We start from the raw sequence: 27,651 nt of genomic DNA, 5'->3' as shown, positions 1-27,651 counted from the left end.
CTTGAGCCAACTGGTTCGAGAAAGGGTTCATTTCTTGAGGCTTCATGTGCACACGAAACCACCTACTGGCCAGTTGTATAATCACAAAACATCATGTGCGACTGGGTTCAAGTAAGAATTGTTCTAACTTTTCATTTTATCTACAAATGCAAGCAAAAAAAGAGACAAAGAGAGAGAGAAAGAAATATATAGAGATAGAGTTAGAGAGAAATATATATACAAAAAAATCCTATCCTGTCCCACAGCTATCTTAAAAATCCTAATATAAAAATTAAGAACTTTACAACTAACTAACCAATCCTATTTAGAATAGTGAGATTATTAGTAAAAAGCTCAAATTAAATAAATAACCCAATTATAAGTCCTGAAATAATAAAGTCTAAAAACATTAAATAATAATCCCAGAAAAATAAATAAAGGGGGGAGGGGGAAAAAATTAATTTAGATCAATACCTTGCTTATTCCAGAGCAAATCTGCTTATGATGTGTGTGATGATGGTATTGGAGTTCAAGGTAACTCACGTATCCTTAATATTAGAATTAAAATTAAAATTAAAAATAGGATAGCTGTGGGACAGGATAGGATTTTCTCTTTTTTCCTTTCTCTGTGTCTCCCTCTCTCTCTCTGTATATATATATATATATATATATATATATATATATATATATATATATATATATATATATATATATATATATATATATATATATATATATATATATATATATATATATATATTATTTGTTCTCTCTCTCTCTCTTTGTCTCTGCTTTTTCTCTCTTCTCTTTTTCTGTCTGTCTGTCTAAATATATTTTTTGATTTTTCTGTTTCTCTCTATCTCTAGATCTATATATCTTTCTCTCTCTCTTTGCCTGTGTCTTTTTTCTCTCCCTCTTTCTGTATCTGTGTCTCTCTCTCTCTCTCTCAGAGGACAAGGAGTTGTAGACGACGTGCGGCGGTCCTAGTGAAACTGCCCTATTGGGTAAGTTGTAGTGTTTATATGTGTTTATTCTTTATATATATATATATATATATATATATATATATATATATATATATATATATATATATATATATATATATATATATATATATATATATATATATATATATATATATATATATATATATATATATATATATATATATATATTCTCTACCTGTCTCAAACTAAATAATCCAAACTATCAAAACTCTATCCACCCACATTTTGAATGAAGCCTGTGGGGTTTCTAAACCCCGCGCCAAAATCTCAGCCACTTCCCGAAGCAGTCACGTGGTACAGCCGGGCAGCGAGGCTTCGGACGTCATCGTTTTCGGCTCCTCCCCTAAATGAAGCAAGCCTCGATACGCGCTTTACGGAAACGCCCCCTCCATTACTCGACACACGCCTCGAAGCCTCGGCACATCACGTAACATCACTAGTCAGAAGTAACCCAAACTTTTGCACCCAATTCTTGTTTGTAAATACATTCAGGGGAGAGCACCGACACCATTAGCCCACTTTTTTAAAAAGTGCACTTCCTCCAACCGGCCACCGTAGTACAAACCCACGTGGTTAACCAAAACATCATGGCGACTGGGTTCAAGTAAGATTGTTCTAACTTTTCATTTTTATCTACAAATGCAAGCCTTTTATTTTAGCTTCTTTTTGCGTATGAAATTATTTTAAAACAGCGGCACATTAAATGTGTTCGTCGTCTGATTCTTAGATAAATATAGAACACGAATAGCTTCTGTCAGTTTTTCATTTCCTCTCCACTTCATTTTATTAATATAGGTTAATGCATGTACGAAGTAGTGATGTCTTTGTTATGTTGTTTCCATCTTACCTATAGGATTGCGGAACCTCTGGAGTATCACAGAAGCTTTTTGGTTTGTGAAATGTTCCATGTTTAGTTTATGATTGTCATCGATCTTCTGATTCAACAAATTGAATTTTTACATGAACAAATTTTATGTGAAAATTCAATCTGAAATTGTTTCCGACCCAGAAAGAAAACTGTCGTCCTGATGGACGGGAGCTGTCTGAATTCAGAACCACAACACTGAACATTGGTAAGGCGAGCTGCTGGTTCTGACCCACTTTTACTAATCTCTAAGCCTAAGGGAATATTTTGGGAGTACATTCTATATTTCACTTTTATTTCAGGATCCATATCCACAGCAGATGGTTCAGCATTGGTGAAGATAGGAAACACAACGATTATCTGCGGAATCAAAGCGGTACAGACACAACATTTCTGAGTTTTACAATTTATTGTCTTAAAAAAAAAAAGATCTTTAATGGTAGCATCTAGACTTGATCTGAAACATCAGTCCAGCTCACCTTGGGGAAAGTTTGTCAACAACAGAACAGGACTTCATGGTTAGCTTCCTTTATTTGTTTGGAAATTTTGTAAATCTATGATAAAAATAAAGATTTACGAGATTCAACATGACCTTGCCTGGTGACATCATAACAGACATAGGCCAAATGATATTTTAAGTACAGGTATTTATGTTTTCTGCTATTCTTTTTGGCTCAGCTAAAAGTCTGAGCTAAAATGAGAACACAACATGACTTTCAGAAAAAAAATTGACAACAATGAAACATTTGATGTTTGTTGTGAAGAGGGTGAGGGCATGGTTATGCCTAAAATTATTGCTGGTCATACTGATATAGAATGAGTCCAACCCTGCCATTTTCCTCCCCTATGTTTAGTGTTAAGCTTATGCCTTCAAAATTCTTTTTAATGACAATAAGAATAAATAAATAATAAAAAAAAACCTGAAAATTGTCATTTAATCTATAGTCTGACTTCAGACTGATTCACTTTGACCATTTAATACAAATAAAACAAATAATTTACTCATTTTATCAGTTGGTAGTATTAACAAAAACAAGTCAGATAGAAAAATTCAAACAGTAAAACAATGTGTCAGTTAAAATACTAAAAATAAACATTTGCTTTGCTATCCATGTCATCTTTTTCACCACTCATTGGAGCCAAACTCTGAATTAGATGCTTACAGTTGAACCCACTTGTAACTTGAATCTTTTAGAATCTATATTAAGATCCGTCAATTTTGTTATCCACCACAGTGTTAACTAATGCCGCCTGAAAGGCTTTACTTTTTTTCACCACTGTCATCAACTAACACACATGCAAAGAATGACGTTTTTACTTCAGTGTGCTTTTAACAATGTATTTTCAGAATATCTGCAGTGGAAATACATTCTTCACTATCCAGCTGTATTTTTATTACCATACAGTACATTTTTGGTGAAGAAATTGACCACAATTTAAATGAAGTTTAAAAATCAAGAGCGACCATCTTGGTTCTAAATTCTCCATTAGTTTCTCATTAAGAGATCTCACAACTTGTTTTTGTGCAGGAGCTGGCTAATCCCACCGCAGATGCCTCTGGTAAAGGTTACATTGGCAAGTATCACAAACTCTCATGTAGAACTTCCCTTTTAATACTACTAACAAGGTTTTTAATGACCCTTACATGTTCATGTTCAGTGCCCAATGTGGATTTGCCTCCTCTGTGTTCGTCCCGCTTTCGGCCGGGTCCACCAGGAGAACAGGCCCAGGCTGCCAGCCAGTTTATTGCTGACATTATTGAAAGGTGTGACCAACATTTTACAACTGTGTGTGTGTTCACTGCCTAAACACTTGTCTGTGTTTTCACCAATCGGTGATGTGTGTGCGCCGCAGCTCTGAGGTGATCAAAGCAGAGGACTTATGCGTCGACAGAGGAAAGGTAGCTTGAGAAATATGAGCACACTTGTGCTAATTGTTTTATATGATAGATCATTAATAATGATTTTTTTGTTGTTGTTGCAGCTTTGTTGGGTGCTCTACTGTGACATTATGTGTCTTGACTATGACGGGAACATTCTGGACGCTTGTATTATCGCCCTGCTGGCTGCCCTGAAGAACAGTATGTGATTCTACATCAACTTCACTGGAGGGAACTAAAATAAAGAAATAATGCTTGAGATGCACCAATCAGTTGGACAGGGATCATAATCAGCTGGTTTTCCATTGATCAAAACTAAAAACGTTCTATTTTGGTTCATAAACACATCAACCAATCATAATTGACCAATCAGAGAAAAAGTTAGTATCAGCAAGGCACAGCATAATTCATCCATCTCTTTAAAAAATAATTTATTTCATCTATCTGTCACATCATCTATAAAACTAACTTTATACATGCCTGTCAAACAGTGCTGCTAGCTGTTTTTCATAAATGATTTTATGTAGTGAATTATTTGAGCCTTTGACTAAACCTTTCCTGCTCTTGTTACAGCACAACTCCCAGAAGTCACCGTGAACAAAGAGACATGTTCACCAGAGGTGAATTTGGAAAAGCGACAAAGGCTTCATATTCACAAACATCCCGCCAGTGCTTCCTTTTGCGTCTTTGATGAGTAAGCTTGTCTAGTAAAAAAAACTTTTTTTTTTGTCCGTAATTTACATCAATTGTAATCCCATATGAAAAGAATAACAATATACATGATGGCCTAAAGAGAAAACACCAGTTTGGTGGGATGTATGTAAACAAATAAGAAAATTAATAACATAATCAAATTGATACTAATTAAAATAGGAAATATATTTTGCTGGTCCTAAACTATTCTAACATATGAATACTATAGTTATCTTGTTTTGCATAATAGAAAAACTATTTTGACACTTTAATAAAAATTGAGTTGTACTTCCCAGGTCCTTGTGCAAAATATACCATTTCCCATTCTGTTCTTCATGAAGTAACACAAGTATGGCAAGCTAACATTGCTATACCCAGCTAATGCATAGCTTAAGATAGTTTTAAAATAGCTTTACCCTCATGGGGCAACAAAAACTCTGGCCACTCCAGTTCTTTCTTTGATATCTTATTTACAATATTCCAAACTGCAGGAATGTTAAGATAGAAGTTTATGATTTCAAATTTCTTTTTCTAAATATGTGATCTTTGATTCTGTTACATCCCATATCTATTTTGCATCTCCTGGTTCCCTCTGCTCAGCTCTATCCTGATTGTAGACCCCACAGCTGAGGAGGAGAGTCTGTCAACCGCTCACCTCACTGTGGTCACAGATGAGGAGGGTCGTCTCTGTTCTGTACATAAACCAGGTGAGATGCAGCCTACAGGGACTCTTTCAAAAGCTTAAAACATGCAGGAATGGGAATAGAAATGCTGCTCAGTTCAAAAATGTTATGACTATTTTTTTTAGTATAATTGTTGTTCACCTAAAAGTTTACATCTGAACTCAATATTTGTCTGGTCAAGAATGAAATAAAAAAAATTGAGCTTGGAAAAATATTTGTTTTCAGACTTTAAGCCCCATTCCATTCTCTTAATTTTAATGTCCTCCAATACGTCTTTACTTCCCCTTTTCTGTCTTTCCTCTACTTATTTGTTCCTTTCACTTTTACTGTATCCAACCTTCTTTCTTTACCTCTGCTCTTGTTCTGCCTCTCTCCATATTTTGTGTCCTTTTGCTCTCCTCTATTGCTTCCTTATTTTCTCGTCATTCATTCTGTTCTGTCCTACTCTTGCTTTCCTATTTTCTGTTGTAGACTACATGTTTCGAAGCCTGCCTAGTGTAAAAATATTTATCATCAATTTATAGTGATTCTTTTATATATTAAAGCAAATCTAGAATAAAGAAGCGAATCTAGAATTTTTACATAAAAAATATGCATCTCAAAGTTTTATAAAGATGAAAGGACATATAAAAAGGCTAATCAACACCTTTTGTGGCTTAGGTGGAACGTCACTTTCAGGAGAGAAGCTGCAGGACTGCATCAACAGAGCAACAGCCCGGCAGAGAGAAATCCACAAACTCATCGACAAGGTTCTGGACAGTGTGAAGACGACAAAATAAAAACAGTCAAGACAACGTTTTATATCTAAAAGCTGTATTTTCCACTGTCAATATATATTCTTTTTTTTAATAACAATAAAACTGATGACAAAGACTGCTTAAAAAATTATTTCTCAGTGTCCAGAAATGCCTCGCACACGCTCAGCTGATGTCATGTAAAGAATATGCTCATGGCTCCTGGACTTATTAAAAGGTGACACATTTTTCAAAATATGCTGTACAAAAAGTACACCTTGTCTTGCATGTTGATCTTGAGTCCTGTTTGCCGGAACCGCTAACAGAAGAAACACTTCCGACAGACTGAGAGGTAGACAGCTGCCCCCAGGCATTACTCCCAAGATCAGGTTTGCATTCTCACAAAGTTGTCATGGTTACATGGAGGATTTGGTGTCAATATAAGCTCAGCTTGTATCTGTGCTTAAAGGGCAGTATCTACTGGGGTTTTTTATTTTGGGATAAGGGGGCTGGGGGGGTCAACAAAGCAGAGGCAGGAGGATCAGACGGCCCCATGCAAAATCCTCCTGAGAATGTGCATTCGGGCTCCTCTCAGTCCTCACAAAAAAAAAAAAAGTCGTCCTAACAGGACATTGTAACCACGGAGGCCCGTTGCTTACCGGACCCATCACCTTCTGGACCATCTCACTTGATAAGTAGTCCCTGTTGTAAAAACCTGATCCTCCACAGTGGACGTTTTGGTTTTCCAAAACTTCTGAGAACCAATACATACAAATTTATCAGATAGAAAAAGCATAAACAAGTCTTTTGTCTGCTGTCTTAAAAGTGAGGCAGACAAACAGCACAGTATAGATCATTCATGTCCTTGTGTGTGTGTGTGTGTAGGGCTGGGGGTTTAGTGTGACTTCTGTCTGCTATGACTTTGGGAGGGGCTGTGGCGTGCTCCTCTTCCTCTTACTTCTTGGCTGACTGCCGGTATGTTGCCGTGGCGCTCCCACCTGAGGAACCGCTGCTCCCATAGCCATTTGCTGCTGCTGCATTTGGTGCTGCAAGAATTGCAACTGTTCAATAAAAAAGTAAACAAACAAATCAGAAAAGTCTCACTGTTTTTAACCTGAATAATCACAAAAAGTGAGAGCTTCTTAATCTACATGTTATCATCTCTGGCACTGGTTAACACTTTAACTGCCCCTGATGCGAAGCAGCCTCCCTCACTTGAAACTGGATCGTCTCTAATATACTTTGTGCCACGTTAGCGAGGGTTAGTGAAGCTGACTTAAAGGCCGGTTTGCACAACATACAAGAGGAGTGTGCAGAGAAATACAGAAGAGAGGTTAATGGTTTTCAGAAGGGAGGGAGAGAAAGTGTTGGGGAGTGAGGCAGGATGCAGTCAAGCAGCACCAGTTGTGTCTGGAGACGCACATTATTGGCTGTGATCTCAGTGAAGACAAACATGCAGCCCAGCAACCGAGAGTGAGGAAAACCCTTCCATTCATGCGTGCAGCCTATCAGCCTATGATCACAGGAACCTTTCACAGATGAACTGAACATCTCACTGCTAAATGCTGTTTTAGATCATGCCTGCCTGCCTGGTCTGACACGCTGTTAGTTGCTGCCATTGGAAGTTCCATAAGCTTTGACATATGTGGGTTGTTGGGAGAAACCCAAACACACAGCACAGCAAAAAGATCTTAAACATATTAAGTTGAGAATGCTTGGGATGAAAATTACCAGGAAAGAACACACCCAGAAAAATCTAGTGCTTAATGATTCGTGCGTTTTTTGGACTAAAATACTATATGTAACTTGTTCTGTTAATATTTAGGTGTTATCAAATTATAAATGTACTTAGTGCTTTGAAAAGGTATTCCATTTTAGGTGAAATTTCGCTATATATATATATTTTTTGACCGAACTTTGATGTAAAGCGCACAAGAGTCCAAAAAGAATTTCATGACCTGTTTGGTTTTGATAGTGCTGGCACTCCTCAGTTCTATAAAATCCATCTGGATGTCTGCAAATGCATTTTTCATGGATTGTAAAACGATTCCAGGTTTTGTTGTCTTTGTTTAGATCAGCAAAGAGGGTATGAACTCGCTCCTCACCTGAGGACGGAGTAGGGCTGACTTAGTCATTGTTTGGTAAAGTGGGAAGTATCTTTGTTTTCTTCCTCTGGCGTTCCAACAAGCAGCGATTATGTGCATCCCATCGAGTAACTAGCTGTTATAGTGCAGTATGGAACATGTAGTATATTTGGAGTAAGTAAAATACAGGAAGGCTGTTAATAATAAATTTATGACATCATATTGCACCCCATGTTATATTGTATTATGGGCCACATATTATAAGCATTGAGCTTGATATGTCAGGCGTACACATTAAATGTAAAGTGGAAGGAAAATGATCCCTAATTTTTAAAATTTTTTACCAATAAAAATCTGAAAAGTCTGGCAAGCACACGCTCCCGTCGATTCAACACTTTGTCGAACCACCTGTTGTTGCAGTTACAGCCCCATGGTTTAAGTGTATGTTTCCACCAGCTACATAGAGAAAATGTTATTTTTTGCTCACTCTGTTTTGTAAAACAGATAAAGCTCAGTGAAATTATAAGGGAAGCATCTTTTTAATATGCTTCAAATTTGAAATCTTGCAACAGATTCTCGGTTTGATGAAAGTTTGTACTTTGTTATTCCATTGCACAATCATATAAAAAAAAAAAAAAAAAAAAAGGAAATGTATAAAGAATCAGTGCTGATTACACTGATTTTGACATTGTCTGGTATTAAGCTCCACTTTACCCAGGTCTCAAACTTTTTTAATTTTCAATCAGATTTTCACACATTTAGTTTCATTTTCCAACCAACTCTGTCTTTAATAAAGGAAAGACATTGTAATTTTTGTCTTATTTGGCCAGAACATCTTCTTTCACATATGAATTACATTCCCTACATAGCTTGAGGCAAACATCAAACAGACTTCTTTTGGCTTCTTTCAACAATGTTTTTCTTGCAGCTCTTCCAAACACCAGATTTGTGGAGTGAATGGGTTCTGTCAACATATTGTCTTATGTGAACTCTAGATCAGAACAATGCTGTTGGCTGCTTGTATTTTTAACACTGTCCTTTCCTGGCCTGACAGTCAGGTGGATCGTCACATCTTGGTAAGATTGTAGTTGTTTCATAGACATTTTATTTTAAGATGATGGAATGAACAGTTCTTGGTTTTCATAAGGCTTTTTGTTTGCTAATGCTTTCCAACTTCTAAGGTTGGAAAGCAATCTACTGAAATTTTGTGTTGTAAATTTTAGTAGACCATTTACAATACAAGTAACTCCTCAAACTACAGGCTGAACTGAATTTTATTAAGAGGTGTCAGAGGAAAGGAGTCTGAAAATAAATGGATGCCAGACTTTTCAGATTTTTATTTGTGCCAAAATTTCAAAACAATATATCTGTTTGTGATTACGCACTAGGTTGTGTTGGGCTTTTGTGGTTCTAACATGACAAAATGTCAAGACATTCTAAGGAGTATGAATACTTTTTCAATGCACTCTATGCAAAGCAATTAAAAAAAAAAGAAAAAATGGCCTGCTTTATAATTTGTAACATTAAAAAAAAATCATGTGTTCCCTCATTTCCTCAAAGTTTACAGAACAGCAAAACAAACAGCTGCCTGGTGAATAAAGCCACAGACGGTTGGCTGCTTGCTCCCATCTCTGTGTTCGCTTCCTACAATCCTCTCTGAGTGTATAGGAATGTTAATGTTGCTGTATTACTTGAATCTGTGGCTGGTGCTGCTGCTGAAGCCTTGGAGAAGGCAGCGGGGGCCCAGACCCGTCCAGCCCACAGCCCAACTGGGACAGCACTAAGGGGAGGGGGAGGAGGAGGAAGGGGGAGAATGGGGAACCCCAAGTAGGAAATGGGTGATGATGAGAGGGAGAAGGTCAGAAAGAGACATGGGGGTGAAGTGTGAGGAGAGAATAGGCACAAAGAGGAAAACATTGGTGAGGATGAGGATGGGGGAGAGTGCAGTTTCAGTTAAAGTACCACACAGACAGATGAAATGAGAGGGCAAAAAGGTGGAACATTGGAGGGAATCCAGTGGCACATTAAAAATTACCATGTGCATGGATTATGGGCAAATAGCATGAATTGGGTGGGGAGTTAAAGCGTGAAGGAACAGAGTGATTTGAGGGGAAGGAGGACAATACAGAACGGGGGAGAAGGGTGGAGGCAAAAAAGTAAAATAAAATAACAAGGGGGAATGAAAAAAAAGAGAGAATGTAGCAGAGAAGAGGGGGAAGTTGAGTCTCTCCTGCCAGTTTTACACGTTCCTCTAAGAGAAGAACAATAACTAACTTCAACAAAATGATCATGGTTATATACATATTATGAACAGTAAATACAATCATAAAAACAACAACACATCATGTCTTATTCATTGTGGTGAGTATGATGGTGTCATCTGTGTGGAACCAGGTTAACGTAGTGATTGAGAGTAGAAGTGTGTGCTGCTGTACTGGTGAGTCGGTGTGGCTCATACCTGCTGTCTGTGGAGACATGAAGCCTCCAACCCCGAGATTGATGACAGCCGTCTGCTGGTTTCCTAAACTCTGATCGGATCCTTGGTCGCTCTGAAAAGACAAGACAGCAGGTAAAATTACATGCAGCTGACAACAGAGACAAACCTGTACAATTGCAAACATATGTGCTTTACAGAAAGAGAGCAAACGTAGAAGAGATGTGCAAGCAGAAATAATAATATTGTCTCACAGAAGTATTTACAAAACTTTTTCCTTCAACATATTTCCTGATATTTTATCTGACTGACACAATATAAGGTCTAACTGTGAAGTTGAAGAAAGAGGCTTAAAAATTTCAATATAACGTCCCCAATCTGAAAATCTGAGACATGGTGGTGGCAGCATCATGCTGTGGGGCATGCCTTAGTTAAGCATGAACAGGTAAGCAAAGTTCATGCTTTGGCAGAGGATTGTGAAATGGAAAGAAAATGAGAATGTTTTTTTCTCCTTTTAAAAATAATCTGAAAAGTGTGGTGTGTATTTGTTTTCCAGGCTCCCACAACAATATCTCGTAGAAGAAATCTTTCTTGCAATCAACAGCTACAATTTTTGCGTATGTTAAGTTTTATTTTGTAAAGCACTTTGAAGCGCCTTGTTGCTGAAATGTGTGTTCCAAATAATCTAGAGAAAACCATTCTTGCCCATTATTCTTTGAAAAGCAGCTCAAGCTCAGTCAGAATAGATGGAGACTTGAAATAGATTCATTGTTATAATTCTTTTACTGGGTTATTCTGTCACATAAATATAATTTCTGCAAACATTTAATTGTTGCTCTGATTGCATGCTGGTTTCTTTTACAAAACAGCTTTTAGAAAGTTCCTGTCCTGTATTCCCATGTATTCAGCTTCATCCATCTCCCGTCAATCCAGATTAACAAAAGCATCCCCACATCATCATGATGCCACCACCATGATGAAATTGGTTTGGAAATTGGTTTCAAATGTTGCTATTGTAGTAGAAGTTACAAGTTTTAGCCAACATATTTTCCACATCTTTGATTGTGTAATCTTTGCTGCTGGCAGTGCGTGTTCAAATATCAGTGTCTCACCATCTCCCCCTGCTGTTGAGGACTGGACATAGCTGACTGACTCTGCTGTGGGGAGAACTGGGACAGCTGCTGCTGCTGCAGAGAGTTAAGGATGTAAGGACCAGGGGGGATCTGGAGATGAATAACATGGACACACCGACACACACACACACAAAAGTAGGGGAGTAAAACACAAGGAGATGAGGACGAATGGAGGATGGGAGGACAGAATGGGCAGAGGGAGGAAAATGATGTACATGTGATGGAAAGGGGAGGAAGAAGGAGATGGGAGAGTTAAAAAGGAGCCCAACTTGGACTGTGCCTACAAAGAAATAGTCAAAACTAAACTGGATTCAAAAGAGGGATTCTTCTAGTTTACTGCTATTCCCCCTGCAAAGACTAAGCACTTCCAATCAGACAATAGCAATAATATTTTCCAGTTAAGTATAAAATGTCACTTTAGTAAGAAGTATAGTACTTTCTGCTTTGCATATGCAATGAGATGGAAGGGAATAAAAGAAAGTTTAATCTGTGCAACTGGTTCACACATCACATGGCAACGAAGGTAAGGGTGAGGAAAAATCCATCAACATGCTTCTTACAATGGCTGAGAGAGAGGCATACCTGTAACAGGTTCAGTGGTCTCAGTCCAGCACTGTTGTTCAGACCAAAAGGACTCCCTGTAACAAACCAGAACCACACAACAGCATAAACTAATACGCTTTTTAGTTTCTTAACACAAACGTATCTGTTGACTGTTACTATTAGATCCTTGTGACATCTTTAAATTGATTGTTACGTATATGTTAGATTATATGTAAACATAAGATAAGGCAGGGTTGTTTTACAATGTTATTCATTTTGAGTATACATTAACAGTAAAAATGTTCTTATTTACAGTAAGTGCTTTACATTGCTACGTTTTGGGACGCAATGTAAAAAGATTGGACAGAAAGGATCAGAATGTTTAATGCAGTAACTGATTAATAATAATATTTTTGTAGCATTGCGAACTCCCATCTATATATAAAAAAATATGTTACCAAATGACTCAGATCAGCTGATATCGATGCGTCCCTAAATACAATTATTTTGGAACTATTGTTTTAGCAAATTTTTTTTTCATTAAAGATTTGTAGGAAAATCTTTGGTTGTGTGCTTGAACTGTTGTTCAGTTTATTGGCATGAAACTGCTGAAGCAACAAATTATTCAGTCTGACTTCACTAGTGACATGAGGTACTATGACACCCACTGGTGAAACATTGGTATTACAGTTTTTCAAGCAGATATTAAAAAGAAATTATCAGTATAAGTTTAGAAAAAAATTTGAAAAACAGTCCTGTCTGATTTCTGAATGTTTAATATTAGAAACCGCTCCTAATATGTGTCTACAATAAGTTAGAGCACTAGTGCCAGTGAGTGACTTACCAGTCTGGGCACCGGACTGCATGGTGGACATCAACCCTGCAGGTGGCAGGATTCCACTTAGATTAAGACCTGGACCCAGCATTGGGTTGGAGCCACTCATTAAAGTCTGAGGACTGCTACAGGGAAAATACCAAATCAATACTAGAACACACAATGACTAGCATATAACAAGGCATCCAATGCAACTTATTTCTTACCAGACAGAGCTGACCACGTTTATGAAGTTGAGCCCTGGGTTTGCCATAACTTGTGAAGAGGTGGATCCTGTGGTGATCGATGTCCCCATGGTGGGAAGAGGGATGGACATGACAGGTAGAGGCTGGCTAAGAGCCAGTTGTTGCTGGGCGAAAGGTGTGAGCAGGGGAGCTTGTGACTGGCTCTGAACCATGGCAGGATCCGAGGGGGTAGAGGTCACTGATAGGGGCGTGGAGAGCACATCGGTAGGGTGAGGGGTTGAGCATGGTGTGTTGGTGGGTGTGGGAGTAGAAGGCTTAGGGGTTCCAGATCCTGAAGAGGAGAAAAAATATGCCCAGAAAGAATATGAGTAGGCCTGTCCCGATAAACAATAAATCAATTAATCGTACGATAAATTGAAACTATCGACGTCATTTTAATTATCGCCTTTATTGTCTCTTCCGGCCTTTTTATCTTTCTGTTGATGACACAAAATGAAAAAAGGCTCAACTCTGGTGCTCTCCACTGACCCCCCCTTTCTCATTTCCTTAGTGTAATGCCCAGCGCACACTACACCATCTTAGAGCTGTCGGCCGACTGTCGGCCCATTTTCAAAACCAGAGAGACCAAACATTAGCCGACAGAAATCCTAGGTATAACGGTTCGGGTTCAATCATGCCATGTTGTCCAACAATGGGCACAAAATAATGACTACAAGTTCAGTTAACTCATTTTAAAACCAGGCATTAATCAATGCTTTACTACAATCTACCTGCAATGCAAGTGGCTCTAGTGTCAGCATAACATCCTGACTGAATGAAAATCATTACAACCTATTTATGTCACATTAACGAAAAACAGGTGAAAAGTTACCGGGTTTATCACCTGCGTCGCTCCAACTCCTCCCCTCGTCATTTCTATATTCTTTGCACGAAATGTTTTATAAACATTAATGTTGTTTCCACATATTATCTCCAATGTCCCCTGGGTTGCGCCATGTCAACTGTTTTTCCCCTCTGTAATTTCCCCTTCAGAAAGCACGGAGGAAAATCCGTGCTTCCTGATTGGCTACCTGTCACATTCAACAGGCTGCATAAACGCTCCCAGTGGGGAAAACCCCTGATTTAGATCGGAGCGGCCACAACGATCTACCGTAACACACCACACACTACAGGATGATCGCAAGCGACAATCTTAAAACATCAACGTTCTAAGATTGTCATGAGGGAAAAATGTAGGTGTGAACTAACATGTAGTGTGAACTATTCAATCAGGTAGTCGGATGTGCCCATCTTCTCTATTTAAATCCAATGATTACTGAAGGGTAAAATAGTATACAGACTTCATAATCTGCACTCTTTTGGTTGAATGCAGTATTTATTTACACTTTGGTGTTTTTATTCAAGTACATTTTTGTTAATGGAGACTGAGAATCCATTTTATTTTTGTTTTTGTTTATTTTATCAGTTCCAGTGTTAAGTGTTCTTTTGAAAATAAAGTGTATTTATCTTTGGCAGGAAATCGCATGCATTATTACATAATTTCCATTAAATCAGTGTAAAAAGGTCTTCAAACAATACTATCGTCTATCGCAATAGTTTTTTGAGACAATTAATCGCTCAGCAAAAATTGCCATTGTGACAGGCCTAAATATGAGGCTTAGTAAGAAGTATTTTTATGACTATTTAGAGACAAGATGATATGTATATAAAATTCCAACATTTCCCAAAGGTCTCAAGCTTGTTCCCATATTTTTCCAAATTTCTTGAGATTTGGTCTCTTGCTGGGGTAATCCATCAGAATTTGTCATAAAAAATTCACATCTGTTAAACTTGGAAGCTGGGAGACGAGCTGGCGCAGCACGCTCCAGCACAGCTCACGCTGAGCCCAAGAGTTAGTCAGAGTTGGCAGTACTCACTCTGCGTGGAGCCCATCGGAGAGAGGGAGGCAGGTGACAGCAGGCCCACCTGGCCCAGCTCCATGGAGTGCTTCCTGTTCAGAGTCTGGCTTTTGGCTGGAGGTGGCGGCGTAGGACACTTTAGTAAACCACTCGTGGTTTGTGAACTATACAGATTACCTGGAAAGAAGATCAGCACTCTTTACATAAATGCTCAGAAAGCTTTGTTTAACCCTTTATAAAGCTTAAATAAGGTACTAACAATCCCAGATGGTGCTTTAATCCTTAGGATTAGAAAACATCTGGTAAACATTTAGCTTTAAATTGGTGATTTTGGAAGGTTCACCTCTTTCCTACAAATGTAGAGCAAACCTCCACTGACATGTTTGTGAACTGGAACCTGAGAAAACTAAGACATCATATGCTGTTCATTGTTTTTGTGACAAAGACTTGATTAACTCTCTTTTTCCGCTGGTGACACACTTGTACTCGTTAAAATGCAGAGTAACCTGAAAAACTATAGTAAAATATCCAAAGTTAGTAAGCATTTAACCCTGTTAATTATTTATTCAAATGAAGGAAGGATGGAGAGAAATAAAAGAAAGAATGAGAGAGAAATAGAGAGGGAGAGACCTTTAACTCATATTTATTTATCACAACGGTCCAATCAAGGAAGGAAGAGAGACACACAGAGACTGAACCGCCTCATCTGCAGAGCTGGCTCCGTGGTCGGTGTGAGCCTGGAGTCTGTGGAGACGGTGGTGGAACAGAGGACACTGTCTAAACTCAGCTTAGTTCTGGAGAACACCAGCCATCCCCTGTACACTGTTTTCTCCAATCAGAGGAGCTCCTTTAGTGACAGGTTCCTCTCACTGGGTTGTTCAACTGAGAGGATTAAAAATTCCTTTGTCCCACGGGCCATTAGGCTTTATAATGCTGCTATTTGTGGGAGGGGAAAGGAAGGGAGACGGGGTAACTAGTATTTTAACATATTTAAGCACTTTTATTTGACCTCTTTTAGTGGTAATGTATTTATTATATTCTTGTACCTTTTATGGATGTCTCCAGCTGTACGATTTTAATGCTGTGTGGATGTGAATTAATGTGTGAGCAACAGATAACCTCAATTTCCCTATGGGATTAATAAAGTTTAACCTTACCTAACCTAATCCTGTCCAAACATTTTATTCTTTCTTGTTTTCCAAATTGCTAACTTTACCATTCTGAAAAGGAAATTAAGTAAAACAAGAATCTTACTTTTACTAGCAGTGTATTTAAGACCACAAACAAAAACAGCTGTAGAAAATTGTTCACTCGAAACTTCCAAATAGCCTTGCAAAATCCTAAACAAGCTTTTTAACGTTCAACAAGACAAAAACAAAACTTCCACTGTCGCTTGATGCCTGCAAAAAGAACATTCCTCCTGAGCAATTGGGTCAAAGTGAGCTCTGTATTGGTTTATAGATATTGACCATATATAATCTTCCACTGGAGGTTATCAACCCGCTTTTCAACAGGTAGCTTATACAGGATCCTCCATCTGCCTTTAGTGGTAAGATACGATCCAAAAATCTGAGTCCACCTCAACTCTTTGACACCAGCCAGAGAGCGCAGCTTTGACAGATCTGTTTCTTTCCACAGGAACTGAGAGCTCCCGATACATTTTCAGAGAAAGAAGCAATCTACTCTCTTCATACAAACAATCAAAAATTGAAGTGACTGAAAGTACCGGAAATATGTACTTATATTCATTGTTCCATTGGTCAGCTAGAGCACTTTTTCCATCTAATACTCTAAGTGGCACCGGTACGGACTGCCAGACTACCGTAATCCTCTTCAGAATTCTGATAGACTTGATGTAAGTATTGAATACCCTTTTCATTGAAATTCTTGCAAGGTGAACAAGTTTCACAAACCCAGCTTGAACAAATTTAATCCTTATTGTGGATGACAACATCAGTCTTGTGTAACAAAGTCATTATAGAACAATGGTTCCTTCAAAATCCACATGTCAGGTCTAGGATCAGAATCCCAGAAAACTCTTAAGGTTCTCCAAGCATCAATACTGAGCAACAGAAATGTGCTAACAAGGTCAGATCGAGCTCTGATGTTTCTGACATAAAAAGATGTTTGTCCAGTCCAAGACATGTAGCTTTCCGGAGAAGCAGCCAAGCCAAAGGCAACCAAAAGTATCCACATCCACCAAACAGCTTTTGAGAAATTTGCAGTCTGAAAGGAGAAGTCTCAGGTGTAATATCTATAGATACTTTGCAGCATGATGTCACATGTGGAAGATCTCGCCCTCCAGCTCTGTGTGGAAGGCAAACAATTGCTTGCCAATGATGACTATTATTGGTTTTTCTATCAAGTTGTCAACATAATTATGCTATAAATAGCTCAGGTTATATCAAGAAATAATATTAGCTACCATAACTATGCAGATGACACACAGGTCTACATTACGATGTCACCACGTGACTCAGAACCCATCCAATCACTGAACAAATGCTTAGAACAGATAAATGTGTGGATGTGCCAAAACTTTCTCCAGCTGAACAGAAACAAAACTGAAGTTATTATTTTTGGACCTAAAGAGGAACAATCTAGAGTCGGTGAACAGCTTCAGTTCTTACAACTAAAAACCAGCAATCAGGCCCGAAACTTAGGAATAGTGATGGACTCTGATCTGAACATCCAGAGCCACATAACGACAGTTACAAAGTCGGCCTTCTATCACCTGAAGAACATTTCCAGGATTACAGGACTAATGTCTCAGCCACATCTAGAGAAACTCATCCATGTGTTTATCTTCAGTCAGATTGATTATTGCAACAGCATCTTCACAGATCTGATCAACAAATCAATCAAACAGCTGCAGCTGATCCAGAATGCTGCTGCTCATGTTCTCACTAAAACCAAGAAGACAGAGCACATAACACCAGTTTTAAAGTCCCTGCACTGGCTCCCTGTAGCTCAAAGAATAGACTTTAAAATACTGTTGTTAGTTTATAAATCATTGAATGGCTTAGCACCACAATACATTAAAGATCTGCTATTGTTGTATCAACCTTCCGGACCTTTCAGATCTTCCAGTTCTGGTCTGTTCTGCATCCCCAGAACCAGAACCAGATGAGGAGAAGCAGCATTCAGCATCTATGCACCACAAATTTGGAACAAACTTCCAGAAAATTGTAAAAAAGCTGAAACACTGACTTCCTTTAAATCTCGACTAAAAACCCACCTGTTTAGGATTGTATTTGAAACACAATCAATTATAAATTTAATGATGGAACTTGACTCAATGTCATGTTTTGATTGTTGATTCTATATTGCAATTGCACAAAAATCCGTGAGGGATGGCGGAATCCCTGCTTGAAATTCCGTGAAAGAGGTGTACGGAGCGTCGTGCCAGAAGAAAATCAGCTAATCTACTAAGCTACCACTGCTGTGTTCAGACAATCACTTATTAATAATCATAAAATAGTTATCAAGCCTGGAAACATAATATTGCAACAAGATGAATGTTCTGTTCTTTGTGTGGGAAATGTTTTTGTGTTTTTTGGTGTGAATCCTGATACATCAGTAGCATTGTTGTCAGTTGCTATGGCAATGGAACTGCGTGTCGCGTACATGATGCAGAGAGTGAGAAAAAAGAAAACAAGTGGTCCTGAATTGTTCCTCAACAGTTTTTCTGCCTTATTTTTCCTTACTGTGGCACATTAAATTAATAATACATTTAGTTGCCCCACATCTTCACATTCAAAATACTTCAAAACACCCAAGGTTGCTTAAACCACATAATATCCCTTCCTCGTGTTTACCATGGAAAGAGACATCTAATGACTGGGTTGGTGAATCCAAGTACATAAACACCTGTCTACGCAGAGATTGAACGTGTTGAAGTTTGGAATCCCTATAGCCCAACTATTCTTTTGAATCATGTATGCTCCTGTGCTAGCACTTTGTTAGATACAAAGGGTGAAACTCTGGACAGTGTAATCCGGGTGGACGGAACAGCTAAAAGGGAATTTTTAATAAACTCATAATTTACTGCAGTTCCACTTTCAGCAAGATGAGTAACCAACTTGGGCTGCTTGACAAAAACAACAATCCCCTTAGTCATAAGAGAGCCGTATGCAATATTTCCATGTTCCACTCTCAGTCTATGTCTCAATAACAGGGACGGTGCCTTTAATGACGCCATCCCTGCAGAAAAAAAACGTAACCAGTAACCAAAAAGCACTACTGTTGAAACCAAACTGCAAAAACAAATACCAATCCAGACATTAAAAAACCCAGAAATTATTGAAAAAAAGCCATTTGTATCTCTTATTCCACTCACCACACGCCCAACCAGCAAACCACAGCATGCAGTGCGAAAGAAAGACGCCAAGAAAAATAGAAAGGAAGAAACAAAAAATATAGACAAAGGGTGGATAATGACAGATGTGTGGAGAAATACATAGTTAAAAAAGTTACTAGATTACTAACAAATATATAATAGATATGTCAATGAAAGGCTGGATAAACAGAAGAATGATGGACAGATGGATGAATAATGTATGTATAGGTGATGGAGAAGCAGATAGATGAATGGACTAATAAAATCTAGCAAATGAGACTGGGAAAAACACCATATGGGACGTACCTGAGGAGCTGCTGCCCGATCCTGAAGGCAGTTTTATGGGAGGGGGTCGATGCTTCACCCCTTTTCCTAACACAGACGTCTGTACAAGAGGAGAAATACCATCACCCTGCAGATGACATCATGGCAAATCATAAAGGTCTAACCAAGACATCACATAATCTAAAACCAATTCAGTTGGTCTTAATGAAGCAGTAGCTACAAACCCTCAAAGGAAGGAAGGTTCTTACCTCATCTTTGCTGGGGGACGGAGGCCCCTGTCCCACATTGCCTGAGTTATGAGACATCCTGACCTCACACTTCACATCTTTCTCATAGACTCCTTTGTACTGGGTAAGAAACCTGTGAAACAGATAAAAAATGTACAGAATTATTTAAAAGTGCACTGAAAAAACGATGACAGGATTAGGAAACAATCGACAAACTAAAGATGAGACTGACCTTTCTGCATCGATCTTTGACCCTATGAGGAAACTGCAAATCCAACAATGAAAATAAATGACTTAAAATCCAATTATGTCAGGAAAAATTTATTTGATGCTGTATCCTTACGTCGGATGTATAAGCTTTAAATCTGGGCTGTCCTCCTCTGCTTTTGTTTCTTTAGCAGAGTAGATCTTCCCGTAAACCAGCGGGTCCCCCATCGACTGGAAGATGGACACCTTGGTTCTCTGAGCTTGGCCACCCACTTCACATTCAAATGTGTAGTCATCTATAACTTCCTGTTTAGACAGACCCCCAATGTCATTTCATCCACAAAAGTACAGACTTTCGTCTTTTGTGACATGTTGTCTAACGTAAATCTGATAACTTGTCTTTGCAAAGCCACATTTTTATTATTTACACATTATCTGACCTGGAAATGTGTTTAATGATTTCATTGTCTTGCACTCCTGGCTGATAATAAGACATGCTAAGCGGTCTCTATATTTCAGGCCTTAATTTCTTACAAATATCCAACTTTATTCCAGTGACCTTCGAAAATGAGGAAGTAGAAAATTTTAATATCTAAATTTCTCGATTTTCTTTCTTCTATGTGTAAATACAAAATTACAAATACAAAAGCAAGAAAAAAAAAACATAAAAAAGGAAAGAAATAAAATGATAGAATACAAGAGTAAATGGACAGATGTCTAGCTGAAACAATGCATAGAAGATACTTTTTCAGTATCCATGAAGACCTAGTAAACACTTGAAAAATATCCCATACTTTTTCAGACTTTGTAGGAACTTCATATCTAAGAAGATACAATGCAGCCCATAGAAAACGACACTCAGGCTTTTCTAGGGACATTAGTAGATGCAGGAGTGAAATTTAAAACAGTTCCAAACTATTCCTGTTTTTATTATTTCCTTTTTGCTCACTAAATTAAAGATGTTGTGTGGTCATGTTGCACAATATAGCTGGTCAAAAATAATTAACTTGGTTTTTAATGGGGCCATAAACATTTTTAACAAGCTCTTGCAGCTTTTTCTTCTGACAGCACACAGGCAGTATTGCTTTTCATCCTCAGGGAGTGTTAAATGCAAGAGCCAAACTTACTTCAGCAGGCCAGATCACAGTGGTTTGAGTGTCTCCCAACTGCAAAGATTTCTCAACCACAGCATACTTTTCCACCTACAGAAGAACCACAAAAAAGATCAGGATGGCTGGGCCCGCACTTGAACAAATCATCTTTTAGTTTTACAGTAGCGTTTTAATGATCCCATGTTACTTACATCAATTTCCTTCGGTACCGTCAGCTGGCAGTTGTTCTGCTTCCACATGTCGACACACTGTGAATGTTAAATGTTGAGAGGCACAGATTTCAATAAACAGAGATGTTAACTCTGGGTTAGGCTTGGCTTGGTATGAGATTCTTTGATATGTATACCATGATCTAATAATAAAGTATTCCAAGATTTAATGTTATATTTAAAAACAGAAAAGCAGCAATTATTTCTGCTGCTCCTAGATGACATGCCGATCATTACAGCCATAATAATGTTGGCTATAACATATTTTTAGTGGTGTTTTAATTTTGGCTCACATTTTTTAGTAAAAATATAGATTAAACAATCTCTGAATTTAGTACTAGTAGCACTGCCGTATCTCAAATAAACAGATGTGGGAATGCCCAAAGGAACAAATAGCACAGAGAATCATTAAACTCACACCAACAACAGATGCAGGGAGAAACAAGCATTAAAGCGACTAACAAACTGATTTCTCAGATGCATTCTTTGATTTGCATGTTTATGAAGGGTGATTCATAACGCAGCTGGATAAGAAACCCAGACACATTTTAAAACTGTGAGAAATATTGGAAGATCAACAACCATGATTAGCCTGTTCGGTATGAATTCCTTTTCATGGTCTTCAAACCTAAAAGTCATCCATTTATTTATCATTGTTTTATACCCGCTTAATCAATTACAGTGTCACAAAGAGGCTGGAAGAAGAGCTGCAAAGAGAAATTGGCTAGTAAACAGAATTTCAGTATGATTGGTTCCATCAGTGGACCGGCTGGTCGAAATTTCAAAAATCCAGTCTTTGCCTTCAGCGTAAACCAAGTTTCTCTCTATGTGTTCAGTAAAAAACGTCAAAGTTAGCCATGCTTAAACCACAGAGATGACATAATCTATTTAAAAGAGAAATATATTTTCTACTGCATGTTGAAACTAGGACTGTGCCGACTGCAGTTTTCTGGCCGATCACTGATCTTTATAAAGCCTGACCTGTCAAGTTTTGAACAAATTTGAATCTGAAAAGTTGATTTATATAGCATCAGTGGGTGATTGTTAAACGAGCACATGCGGCTGTGACCAGGTGGACGGATGTGTCAATTGGCCCTTTCTCACGACAGAACAAAAGGGAGCAGTGGCTGATTTTCATATCTTTGCAGAGGTAGATTAGATCAGTGGATAAGAAATCCATGACTAAAGACAGATTTCTCAAAATTGAGGAAATAAGGGTCAATTTATTGGCGGCACCCGATTTGAGACAGTTTTGTGCTTCATTCAGACTGCAAGAGAGAGCAAGAGTTTCAGCAGATAACAGTAAGGCCGATTGGAGTACAGCTAACTTGCTACGTTTTATCCTTTCAAACTTTCCATCTCAATTTGTCACGAAACATATTGGAAGTGTTAATGGCCTTTTGGAAATGTAAGGAACAACTGCTATTTATAGTAACAGTAAGTGTTAAGAGAAAAAAAAAACATGTAATAAAATAAATAGCTTCTGTTTTCCATAAGATGTTAAAGAATTCATAATATCACCCTGATCATTTTGCCAGTAAATGCCTGTTTTACAGAAACTGCACCCACGCATACATGTCATGTGTGCTCAATAAATATAATTTCCAAATTCTTAGCACCTATGCTTTTCAGTTGCAGGACGAAACTGATATATTTGGAGAAACTGATTGGGAATAATCATCAACTTACATTTCCAACTTTTGAGATTTTTAAGTCTATGACAGGAGCAGGTTTCCTTTCCTTCCTCTTCTGAAGGTAGTCGTAGAGTCGTAGCTGTGGTGGCACGGGCAGATGAGACAGTTCCTGCTGCCTATTCAGAGCAGCCCGGGAGTGCCTCTTAAAACACCTACAAAACAGACAAACAAATGTTAGCATTATTTTCCTGTTTTCTTTTCACAATCCCATGACTTCACTTTTAATAACCACTGTTTAAGATTTTCCCCTTGTATGACTAAAGCCAAGATAAGCTCCTGCCAACTCCGTCGAGTGTACTCAGTACCGTTTCATCGAGTGAGTGTTCATTTTCTGTTTGTTGTAGAGCAGACGGTTGGCTGTGCAAGTAACAGAAATGGAAGGGTCCAGGCACAGAGGTTCAGCTGTGGCCAAAATCAACTGACTCTCCAGCTGCAATTTATCATCCTACAGCAGGGAAGAAACGAGAGAAAGGGCCAACAAATGAGTCGGCTTCAAAAATGATCCAGACACATGAGAAGTGGTTAGAATGACAACATAAATTTATACTACATGTGCTTCATTCTAATAAAAATAGGAAACAGAAAGCTTTTTAACCAGTATTAGAATTTAAAAAAGGGAGTTTTTTGCACGTAGAAACAAATGGAACTGATTACAAAGTTCCTCAGCTTTGCAAGAAATCTTGTAGTAATTTCAACTATTTTCAGAAAAAAGACAGGCATTTGTTTTTACAATAAAATCAAAGCAAGACATACAGACTTTGTGATCTTGCTAACTTCTACCAAGCACAGGTGACATTGCAGAGTAAAAAAAGCAAAAAAAAATAAATAAATAAAAATTATTACTATCTTGGCAAATGTAACAGCTTTTAGATTACAATTCATTTAAAAACTGAAGAAAAAGGAGTAATAATTAGACAAACATCTATGCAAAAGCATAAAACAGCAATGGACACAAAAACCCAAAGAGACAATATCAATGTCAGTAATCTTAATGCAATTAAAGATTCTAGAACAGTGGCATAGGCTCTGATTAAAAGCAGTGACTTAAAAACTATTTATATAATATTTTAATATATTTATATAAATGTGCTAAAGTTTTGGGTAAAGAATTGCTGACCAACGTTAAAGTAAGGTAGAGCATGGATAGCTTTCAGTAGCAGGTGTTTTCTGGTACTGAAAGAAAAATGTGTTCTTAAGAAAAACATTCAGAATTTTACTAACAAAACAAAATTCTACTTCAGATTTTGTTGCCTCACTATATAACGAAGAATGTAGCTGTGGGGCTGCATTTTAACCAGAGGATACAAGAGATTGAGATGCACAGTAGCGATAACAGGACACCGACATTCACAACTCTATCACCTAGCATGGTCATTTACCTGTGTCCACTTGTGATGGTCACTGGTCATGGCATGTACATCACAGATTAGAGTCTGCAGGGCATACAGAGTTGTTTTAGTTTCTGAATAACAGTCCGAAAATGTTCCAGCAATAACTTAACATCATATTATGTCAGTCAGTAAATTACCTGCATGGTTGGCCGCAGAAGAATGTGCCTGCTCTGATAGGTGGGAATCTTTGTATTACCAGCTTGTCTGTAGTCTCTCACCTCGACTATTACACAGCCACAGTGGAAGATGTTCACCTGAGACATAACCCACAAATCAATAGTCAGCAGTTAAAATTTAAGAGAATACCTAAACTAATTATGTCAGAGATTTAGAAAATACTGTGCATCACTGCTTTTTCCATCTCCTTTATATGGTTTCAATCTGAAGCTGTTACTGTAGGATCCACTCTGCTCACACACCTGTGATTTCTCCAACAGATCCACCAGAATGGGAGGCAACTCCTCCGCATCCAGGTACTCCAGAAGCTCTCTTTCTTCATATGGGAGACGGATGGTTTCAGAGTCTAGACAGCAGAACAAAACGATCTGGTTAGAAACACTATGTTACGTACATCTAGAGGTAAAAAAAAAACAAAAAAACTCTACATAACTATTTTTACCGGATCCATTTTTGCCCCTGAGCATTAGCGAATAGCCTTCATTCCCAGGGTACAGGTTGACCACCAGACATGATACAGACTCCTGAGACACCAGCTTTTCTAGTAGATTCACATTTCTTCTCAGATTCTGCAGAAAGAGATGGGAAAAGACCTACTCAGGGAATGTTGGAACTACTTTCCGAAATACTGTACAACCTAAAGGACAGGATATTGCTTTATTTTACAAAATTAGGTGGATGTTTTCAAGCAGCTCTAAACTTGTGGCATATGTGTAATGGGTCTTTTAGAATGGCATATGTGCATTTTAAAAAGCTGCAAAAATGCATGTAGCCTGAAATATTTTAATGTGAAGGAAAAATTGTATCAGTCTGAATAAAAAACAGCATCAACACACTCAGCTTGGCACAAGTAAATAATGATTACATGGTTGCAGTTATTTCAGAAAACTGCAATTCTATAGGACAATTCCTGAATAATGTCATGTATTTTTTAAAACAGTTAGGTTATACAATTAGAAGCAGAATGTTTCCACTCTTTTTATAGATCTTTTGTTGCCTGCTTAAGTTAAATGACAGTAGCTGCTAACACTTAGGTGATTTAAACATTGATATTTACTTCCACACATTTTGACAAAACAACTCAACCTTTTCAATTTTTTTGGCTACAAAGCCTAATATTTGAAACATCACTGTGAATACTTTTATTTAATGCAAATTACATATTATCACATGTAATTGATATGCCTTAATTTAATATGCCTTAAATCTTATCACAAATTTTTATGCTGTATATTACAATAATGACAAAAATTATTTTAAAATTCAGACACCATTAGTGCTTATTATTAGCTCACCATTTATAAAGTGCTGAATCCAAGCATATTAATGTAAAGCCAAGTGGAACGGAAACATACACAAGCAACAGGAACAGGCACAGCATTGAGAAAATTGAAACTGTCAAGAGCAGCCAATCATGACGCTTCATGATTTTTTTAAAAATAATTCTGTTCAATATTCAAAATTTCTGAGTTACTGTTAATGTTAGAGATTTTATTAGCTGTAAGCCTTAATTATCAAAATTAAGAGATATACAAGCTTGCCTAATCAATCAAGTAATATAAGTTTCACTTTTTGAATTAAATTACAAAAATAAATCTATTCTAATAGGTATTCTAACTTATTTATTTATTCTTTTATTCATTCATTCATTCAACATTTAATTTATGAATGAAGCAGCCAAACACAAACCTTTAACTCTGGTTCTTTTTCACATTCTTCAATATAGAGCTCATGGAGCTTCTGGTACAAACTTTTCCTGCCGCTGGATGAGATTCTTCTCTTTGCTGGTCGCTGTCGAGCACTTTCCACAATGTACTACAACACACAAATAACAAACTGAATTACGAAGCTAAGGAAAGCTTTGCAGAATTGATGCTAACCTAAAACTTTTTAAGAATACATTATTCCACCAGTACATAAACCGGCATGGCAGAAATAACATTTTACCTCGGCTCGATCCAATGCATATTCCAGAACTTGTTGCTTTGAGGTGGATAATAATAAAAAAAACAGATCAGTTGGATGTATAAACAGCCTGAGATCAGAGCAAATGAGAGGTTTATCCCTGAAATGCTACAATCTGATTAACAGCTATAGTAAAAACAAAGCAAATATGTGGGTGAAGTGAAAGTGCATTTACCATTGTGGTCCACTGCCAGCTGCAAGGCGAGTGACAGTTTACGGTGCTGTCCTTTCTGCCCCACACTGTCACCTTCCTAGAGTGACCATTCACACCCTGCAGAGCAGAACAGCAGACAGATTGCAAGCAGTCGGTTAAACCAAACTCCCATGAAAAGTGATTATATGCATCGAGAGTGGCCATCGGATCGTTCACACAATCTTTATGCTAAAACAGTGTTGCTGGCAATTAATCAGATGCAACATATAAAAACACCAACGGTTATTGACGAGCGAACTGTAATCTAAGTTGTTCCATCTTTTATTTTTACTTAAAATCCTACAATAAAGTAAATACACGCCGAAAGTAGCTGGGAGTGAATAAAATGTATGTGGCAGATGAAACTCCAGTGACAGTGAATGGAGTCCAGAGAGAGTGCCTGAACAGCAACAAGCTCGGTGATGCCTGACCGTTGAGGCTAGCATGGCTAACGCTAGCACAAGCTTGAAGTTAAAAGCTACACTACACCGTCTGGGACATAACAAAGCAGAGACAGGTCGGTGTCAGCGAGCAGAACGCACTTGCCTTTGAGGTTGCATAGCGGTCGAGAAAAGCCCCCAGTGCAATGAAACAAAATGAAATGGAAATATCAGTGTCTTCAGTGAAAAAAAGTCGGAGCAGCAGCCATTTTCTTCCAGTGTGACAACAACAGCTAAACTTCCGGTCTGAGCAGCGGTGGGAGGAGCCTCAGCCGGTACCTATACCTCACAACTGATCAATACCTGATCAATAATTCATTCAGTTTTTCTTTTTACATGCCCATCCAGGTTAACAACATGCGTTTGAAATATGTCGGTGACAAACCAGTTGATTATCTATCTATCTACCTGATCAATAATTCATTCTATCTATCTATCTATTACATGCCCATCCATCTAA

At 37.9% G+C, this 27,651-nt stretch overlaps 2 protein-coding genes across 14 annotated transcripts; one reads left to right on the top strand and one right to left on the bottom strand.

Moving 5' to 3' along the window:
- Window positions 1-1,403: 1,403 nt before the first annotated feature.
- On the top strand, window positions 1,404-5,979 carry exosc8 (exosome component 8). The gene is made up of 11 exons (XM_044140024.1): window positions 1,404-1,590; window positions 1,840-1,876; window positions 1,996-2,059; window positions 2,154-2,227; window positions 3,381-3,426; window positions 3,511-3,616; window positions 3,706-3,751; window positions 3,835-3,931; window positions 4,304-4,424; window positions 5,024-5,130; window positions 5,767-5,979. Exons 1-11 carry the CDS (start codon window positions 1,574-1,576, stop codon window positions 5,883-5,885), a joined length of 834 nt encoding a protein of 277 aa, XP_043995959.1. The 5' UTR covers window positions 1,404-1,573; the 3' UTR covers window positions 5,886-5,979.
- supt20 (SPT20 homolog, SAGA complex component) lies at window positions 5,903-27,443 on the bottom strand. 13 transcript variants are annotated; one of them, XM_044140016.1, is made up of 24 exons: window positions 27,298-27,438; window positions 26,734-26,829; window positions 26,541-26,576; window positions 26,283-26,408; window positions 25,027-25,162; window positions 24,836-24,939; window positions 24,554-24,670; window positions 24,405-24,458; window positions 23,331-23,470; window positions 23,021-23,177; window positions 21,314-21,370; window positions 21,138-21,212; window positions 20,147-20,316; window positions 20,036-20,068; window positions 19,825-19,936; window positions 19,598-19,703; window positions 14,971-15,129; window positions 13,076-13,385; window positions 12,879-12,994; window positions 12,074-12,129; window positions 11,471-11,581; window positions 10,383-10,473; window positions 9,616-9,704; window positions 5,903-6,901 (listed from the first exon to the last, which is right to left on the bottom strand). In XM_044140016.1, the coding sequence occupies exons 2-24, from the start codon at window positions 26,734-26,736 to the stop codon at window positions 6,755-6,757; spliced, it is 2,505 nt and encodes an 834-aa protein (XP_043995951.1). In that variant the 5' UTR covers window positions 26,737-26,829; window positions 27,298-27,438; the 3' UTR covers window positions 5,903-6,754. The 13 variants fall into 13 exon arrangements, with proteins under 13 accessions (XP_043995951.1, XP_043995944.1, XP_043995948.1 ...); XM_044140009.1 differs by having other exon boundaries at window positions 27,294-27,423; XM_044140013.1 differs by having other exon boundaries at window positions 5,903-6,886; window positions 27,294-27,423.
- Window positions 27,444-27,651: the final 208 nt, after the last annotated feature.

This window comes from Gambusia affinis, linkage group LG15 (genome assembly GCF_019740435.1).
Source record: "Gambusia affinis linkage group LG15, SWU_Gaff_1.0, whole genome shotgun sequence".
Taxonomy (NCBI): domain Eukaryota; kingdom Metazoa; phylum Chordata; class Actinopteri; order Cyprinodontiformes; family Poeciliidae; genus Gambusia; species Gambusia affinis.
The sequence above is the reverse complement of the archived record's forward strand: the minus strand, read 5'-3'. Positions and strand labels throughout refer to the sequence as shown.